This window comes from Phoca vitulina, unplaced genomic scaffold (genome assembly GCF_004348235.1).
Source record: "Phoca vitulina isolate PV1807 unplaced genomic scaffold, GSC_HSeal_1.0 scaffold4, whole genome shotgun sequence".
NCBI lineage: Eukaryota > Metazoa > Chordata > Mammalia > Carnivora > Phocidae > Phoca > Phoca vitulina.
In genome coordinates this window covers 34,913,444-34,920,684 of record NW_022589707.1, presented here as the reverse complement: position 1 = coordinate 34,920,684, position 7,241 = coordinate 34,913,444, and the positions used below count along the sequence as shown (strand labels likewise).

Sequence of the window (7,241 nt, the reverse complement as noted above, 5' to 3'; positions counted from 1 at the left end):
TTCTGTTGTTAGGGAAACGAACTGTTGCAAAATGCCAAATATACTACCCTGACTGTAAATGCTTAGATATATGTTGCCCCCCAAATATAATGATTATATATAGCTAAAATATAATTAATTACTAAACACTAAAGGAAGGCTTAAGAAGACAGTAAGAATGCAAAATAAAGAGGATAAATGTTTTACATTGATTTACAAGCACTGCCAGTGTTTTAGTCAGGGGGTCATTGAGTTGACATACAATTTCATATAATGGACTAGAAAAATGGTAAAGGAGTCACTGAATGGAACAGTAAGAAAGAAGGACAAACCAGATATATGGACACACAACTTGTAAGCGTAGGTTAAATGGTGGCTATATGGGCATTCAGAATGATCATTAACAAATCCTTGTCAATCAGTGGTTAACAGCTAATCTAATAACAAAGCAGATTTACCAAAAATGAGAATTTGGCCCAGTCCATTTTACCATCCAAAAGATCTCCCAAAGCTGAAGTAAAAATGAAGGGGCCTTTGGTACCCATGGCAGAGAAATTCCCTTCAGAACAGGGCAACCGTTCTGTTATTGCAGACTGAGAGAAAGTCTCACGTGTCATCGCATAGAGGCTTTAGAAGTGTTCCTCCATGAGTAAGTCAGTAGTGCACTTAGAATGCAGCCCAGAAAAATAAAACCTCAGTTTTACAATGTAACACATAGAGCCTCTTTCTTCAAAATTGTGTATAGAAGGTTTTTCCTACATAAATGGCAAGTAATTGCAAGAAAGAGAATTAGGAAGAAAGAAGCCAAGACAGGGAAAAAGAGCTTGTCAGGTACTGGCCCTTCAGTATGACAAAAAGAACTTTGTGAAGTCATTACCGCCTATTCATCCACAAAATAGGATGCTTCAGCATTATCTCAGCCCCTTCCCAAGCAAACTAATACAAAGGAAAACTAAACATGCTTAAGCTACAACACTACAAATATTTCTCTATTGGCTCTCATTTTCTACAGGGAGAAATGGACTTAAGTTAGTCACTATGCATTACGGTTGGTATGTTATATATATTGCCTCTTTGAAGATTCTTTTGACCTGTGGAAAGCAGAAAGAAAACCTCTACACATTGATTTTATACATTACTGCATTGACACAGCATTTTTAACTGCTAGGTATAATGCACCTTAAAATTCATCTGCCTTGTGTTATGAAATTTCCTGGGTAAGTTAGTATACTATTGGTTGCAGGATTTAGGCTGGCTAAGTCTATACTGATTCTCTCTCGAACCCAAGAGCTGTTCCCAAACTACACATGACTCCTGGTCTGTGGTGCACTCCCTCAGCAGTAGGTTTTACTGTGAGTCCAGCTCTCCTCTTTAATAGGTCCCATGTCTCCTGGAGAGCTCCTGCTCTAACACCCCACATCCCACCCACCCAACCCTGTCCCATATTTCCATACCCATTTGCACATTCTGGATCTGGATTCTCCAAGGTTTAGAAGAGTCATACAAACGGTGTCATCACCGCAGAGGAATGGCGCAGTCCTTGGATAGCAGCATAGGGCCCCTGCTGAAAGTAGTGATGGTACCGAGGCATGTGGAATGAGGGGAATGTCGGGCCACTCCCCTGCATTGAGCTGGCAATAGCTGATGGTGTCAGAGGCATCCCAAGTCGGCTGTATGGTGGCAATGAACCTTGTATAGGATGAGGAATGGGTGTTGCTATGGATGCTGTGCTGGTGCCAAGTGCAGTCAGGGACTGGGGGTGCTGAAATCCAGGAAAACTGGATGAAGATGATACCCAGGAGCTGAGAGACAAATTATCAGACGTTGTAAAGGCTGACCCTGAAAGGAAAAACAACTCATTAGACTAGAAACTCTATTTCAGTGTGCGAATCAAGAATTACATTATCTGTAAGGATTGATTTATTTTTTTAAAAATATAATAGATCTGCAATTTAAAAAGACAAGCATGTCAACCATGAGTCACAGCTACCTTTCCAGGTAAGATATCATTTCTACCATATATGGAAGAGAGACTTTACTAAACAGAAAAAGACTTAACTCATTAGATGGCCTACATACTCCCAGAGAATGGCCAAAACACTAGAACCCTGCCTGGAAGTAATAACTGGATTCCCTTTAAAAGAGCTCCAAATAGCTGGTATCTGTCCTGACCTCTACAACATCCTTATAAGGAAGGCTGGACATATGAGCCTCAACAAAGTTACTGGGTTTCTAAAGGCACTGTGAAAACCCACAAGCATGTTTTTCTTTTTCTAGATTCCATAATTCCTTATTAAATATTTGACAAGTTACAAGTGTAAGTTTTTCTTATATCACAGCATCCACAAGTTTAAACAAAAGTTGACACTGAATTTTCCAACTGTATAATTAATTACTAGTAGTCCATTTGGATTTAGTGCGAAGAGATGTCCTATATTTTGACAGATTATGGTATTCCATATAAGAGTCATAAAATTATGACAGAGGGCTCTTTCCCCACACAAACATCCCTGTGCCCAGGTTTAGGCACCCTCTGGACTCCCAAGTGCAAAGTGCTCCTCTGTGAGTCTTTGGGACAGAGGAATTTTTCAGTATCCCCCTACTGTCACCGCTGGGGCCACTGCCTGTACATAATGCCCTTCAATAAGAAAATCTTCTTTTAAAAAGTGTTTTCCAGGGCGCCTGGGTGGTTAAATAGGTTAAGCATCTGCCTTCAGTTCAGGTCATGATCACAGAGTCCTGGTTTGAGCCCCATGTTGGGCTCCCTGCTCAGTGGGGAGTTTGCTTCTCCCTCTCCCTCTGTCCCTTCCCACCCCACCCCCGCTCATGTGCGTGAACACGCTCTCAAAATCTTTTAAAAAGTAAAGTCATTTTAGTCATCGATCCTAATAAGATATTTCTAGAATATCTTATAAGAGAAACAGATATAGTCCCCGATTTTCAGATTATAAAATTAGGGTTCAGAAAGACTAAAGGACTGCCCCCCAGAGTCCAACAGGTCTTTGGTGGTAGATCACGGACAAGTAACTCCTGAGCCCTGACTCAGAGGCTTGATGTCCTTTCACTAGAAAACCACAGGAAACCATCAGGCAGAATAATCACTTAAGACTCAGAAGCAAAATAATGAACTGTATGGAAATCAGCCTCAGGGGCTATCCTTTCCTCAAGAGACTCCTGAAATACTCTGGGGGCAGACCGCACCCTGAGGACTACAAGTTTCATCACCTACCTTTCTTTCTCGTTCTGGGTGCTCTTGCTCCCAGCAGTTACGTAGCCTGGAAGCTGTCTTACCTCGATTCTGTGTTGTCTGAACCTCATCCCCCAGCACATCCTCTTCTCCTCCATAGGTACGGATGGGTGAGCGGGCATAGGAATGCTTCTGGATCAGGCTCTCCACACTTTCCCTAGGTTAGAGAAGCACACATCCTGAATAAACTAAAAAGTACTCGGAGATGGAGATGGGTCTGAAAGATAAGTTATTACTCAGTAAAACCATTTTCTCAGCCAAAGACCCCCACTTCAGGGAAAGATGACATTCAAAACATGTATTTTATGCCACTATAGACCCCTCAGAAACATGACCTCAGGCATGCAAATACAAGCAAACATAACTGGATAGGATAGGGACGATCCCCAGAAATCCTACAACATGGACGGCAAAGAGGTGAACAAGGAGCTGGGAAACCAGACTATAGGAATGTAGAATTTAATGATTTGAAAAATGAGTGAGTGAAAATCCTGAGGAGCTGCAATGACTCTTCTGACTTCATCAGCTAATGAATATAAAACAAATACTTGACTGGAGGGGCGGAGCAAGATGGCGGAGGAGTAGGAGACCTGGATTTTGTCTCCTCTCAGGAATTCAGCTGGATAGGGATCAAACCATTCTGAACACCTACAAACTCAACAGGAGATCAAAGAAAAGAAGAGCAACAACTCTCTGAACAGAAAAGCGACCACTTTCTGGAAGGTAGGACGTGCGGAGAAGTGAATCCGAGGCGATATTCGGGAGGATAGACGGCGGGGGAGGGGCCTCCGTCGGCCGCTTCTGGCAAGTGATAGAGCCACGGAGCACAAAATCGGAACTTTTAGAAGTCTGCTCCGCTGAGGGACGTCACTCTGGTGGCGAAGTGGGGGGTGGAACCCTCGCGGGACAGTGTGGTCTCAGGACCCTCAGGGTCACAGAAAGACCGGGGGTGCCTGAGTGCGGCAGAGCTCCCAGGTATCGGAGCGGGGAAGCCGGCTGCAGAGACGGAGCCCAGGCGCGGGCTCTCAGCTCGGGGTTGCTATAAACCGTGATCCGCGGCACAGTCGGGCCACTGCTCCTCCAGCAGGGACCCAACAAGCGGCAGATCCGGGGAGACTCACCTTCTTCCCCCGGGAGGAGCGGCGCGGGAGCGCACAGCGGGGATCTGCTGGGTTTGGAGACTCCACCCGGGGTCGGGTGCCAGATAGAAAGGCGCGGTCACAGGCCGGGTGAGCGCGGAGTGTGGCCGGAGACCAGGGAGATGGGAGTGACTGACGGCTTTCTCTGGGGGCTCGCTGAGGAGCGGGACCCCGAGTTCTCGGCTCCTCTGGGGCGGAGACTGGGAGGCCGCCATTTTCACTCTCCGCCTCCAAAGCTGTACGGAAAGCTCGCAGGGAACAAAAGCTCCGGAGAGCAAACCCGAGCAGATTACTTAGCCCGGACCGGCAAGGGCGGGGCAATTTTGCCTCCGGCAAAGACATTTGGGAACCACGGCAACAGGCCCCTCCCCCAGAAGATCAGCGAGAACAGCCAGCCAAGACCAAGTTTACCGATCAGTGAGAACGGCAGAACTCCAGCGCTAGGGGAACACTGCACATAGAATTCATGGCTTTTTTACCATGATTCTTTAGTCTTTCAAAGTTAATTATTTTTTTTAACTGTCTTTTTTTCTTTTTTCCTTTTTTCTTTTTTTTTGAATTTTTCTTTTTCCCTTTTTCAACCAACATCTTATCAATCCCTTTTTTAAAAAAAAACATTTTTATTTTTCATTTTTAAAGTCATATTCTATCCCTTCATAGTAGTTACCCGTATTTTTGGCATATATATATAAGTTGTTCTCTCTTTAAAATCTTGAGATAGTTTCTTCTAACAGATCAAAATATACTCTAAATCTCTAGTGTATGGTTTTTTTCTACTCCCCTGACTGATCACATTCTCTCCCTTTTTTCTTTCTTTCTTTTTTTTTTTTAAATCCTCTTCTTTCTTTTTTCAAACAACTTATCAAATCCTTTTTTAAAATTTTTTATAATTTCCATCTTTACAGTCATATTCCATCCCTTCATCATATCAACCCTTATTTTTGTACATATATAAGTTTTTCTTTCTTTAAAATTTTGGGAGGGACTTTCTTTTAACAGACCAAAATACACCCAAAATCTAGTGTGTGACACTGATCTATAATCCAGCCTGATCATATTTGATCACATTCTGTTTTTGTTTTGTTTTGTTTTGTACTGCTTTTGTTTGTTTTTATCTTTACCTTTTTCTTTTTTCTTTTTTTCTTTCCTTTTCTTTTTTCTCTCTTTCCCTTTCTTTTCCCACTGCTTCAGGTCTTTTCTGATTTGTTTAGAGTATATTTTCTGGGGACGTTGTTACCCTGCTAGCATTTTGTTCTCTCATTAATCTATTCTCCTCTGCACAAAATGACAAGACGGAAAAAATCACCTCAACAAAAAGAACAAGAGGTAGTACCGACTGCCAGGGACCTACTCAATACGGACATTAGTACGATGTCAGATCTAGAGTTCAGAATCATCACTTTAAAGATACTAGCTGGGCTTGAAAAAAACATGGAAGTTATTAGAGAAACCCTTTCTGGAGAAGTAAAAGAACTAAAATCGAACCAAGTAGAAATCAAAAAGGCTATTAATGAGGTGCAATCAAATATGGGGGCGCTAACTGCTAGGATAAATGAGGCAGAAGAAAGAATCAGTGAGATAGAAGACCAAATGATGGAAAATAAAGAAGCTGAGAAAAAGAGAGATAAACAACTACTGGATCACGAGGGCAGAATTCGAGAGATAAACGATACCATAAGACGAAACAACATTAGAATAATTGGGATCCCAGAAGAAGAAGAAAGAGAGAGAGGTGCAGAAGGTATAATGGAGCAAATTATAGCAGAGAACTTCCCTAATTTGGGGAAGGAAACAGGCATCAAAATCCAGGAAGCACAGAGAACCCCTCTCAAAATCAATAAAAATAGGTCAACACCCCGACATCTAATAGTAAAACTTACGAGTCTCAGAGACAAAGAGAAAATCCTGAAAGCAGCTCGGGAGAAGAGATATGTAACCTACAATGGTAGAAACATTAGATTGGCAACAGACTTATCCACAGAGACCTGGCAGGCCAGAAAGGACTGGCAGGACATATTCAGAGCACTAAATGAGAAAAATATGCAGCCAAGAATACTATATCCAGCTAGGCTGTCATTGAAAATTGAAGGAGAGATAAAAAGCTTCCAGGACAAACAAAAACTAAAGGAATTTGCAAACACGAAACCAGCCCTACAAGAAATCTTGAAAGGGGTCCTCTAAGCAAAGAGAGAGCCTAAAAGCAACATAGACCAGAAAGGAACACAAACAATATACAGTAATAGTCACTTTACAGGCAATACAATGGCACTGAACTCCTATCTTTCAATAGTTACCCTGAATGTAAATGGGCTAAATGCCCCAATCAAAAGACACAGGCTATCAGATTGGATTAAAAAACAAGACCCATCGATATGCTGTCTGCAAGAGACTCATTTTAGACCCAAAGACACCCCCAGATTGAAAGTGAGGGGGTGGAAAACCATTTACCATGCTAATGGACACCAAAAGAAAGCTGGGGTGGCAATCCTTATATCAGACAAATTAGATTTTAAACCAAAGACTGTAATAAGAGATGAGGAAGGACACTATATCATACTTAAAGGGTCTATCCAACAAGAAGATCTAACAATTGTAAATATCTATGCCCCTAACATGGGAGCAGCCAATTATATAAGGCAATTAATAACAAAAGCAAAGAAACACATCGACAACAATACAATAATAGTGGGGGACTTTAACACCCCCCTCACTGAAATGGACAGATCATCTAAGCAAAAGATCAACAAGGAAATAAAGACTTTAAATGACACACTGGACCAAATGGACTTCACAGACATATTCAGAACATTCCATCCCAAAGCAACGGAATACACATTCTTCTCTAGTGCCCATGGAACATTCTCCAGAATAGATCA

The 7,241-nt window shown here is 42.2% G+C and overlaps 1 protein-coding gene across 1 annotated transcript in view; it reads right to left on the bottom strand.

Annotated features, from left to right (window-relative positions):
• Positions 1-1,477: 1,477 nt before the first annotated feature.
• The window catches only part of TBX20 (T-box transcription factor 20), a 59,977-nt gene continuing 54,213 nt past the window's right edge, over positions 1,478-7,241 (bottom strand). The window contains exons 7-8 of the mRNA XM_032401194.1: positions 3,271-3,383; positions 1,478-1,818 (exon numbers count right to left, since the gene is read on the bottom strand). Of these exons, the coding sequence (XP_032257085.1) occupies positions 1,478-1,818; positions 3,271-3,383 (454 nt within the window). The remainder of the gene's footprint in view (positions 1,819-3,270; positions 3,384-7,241) is intronic.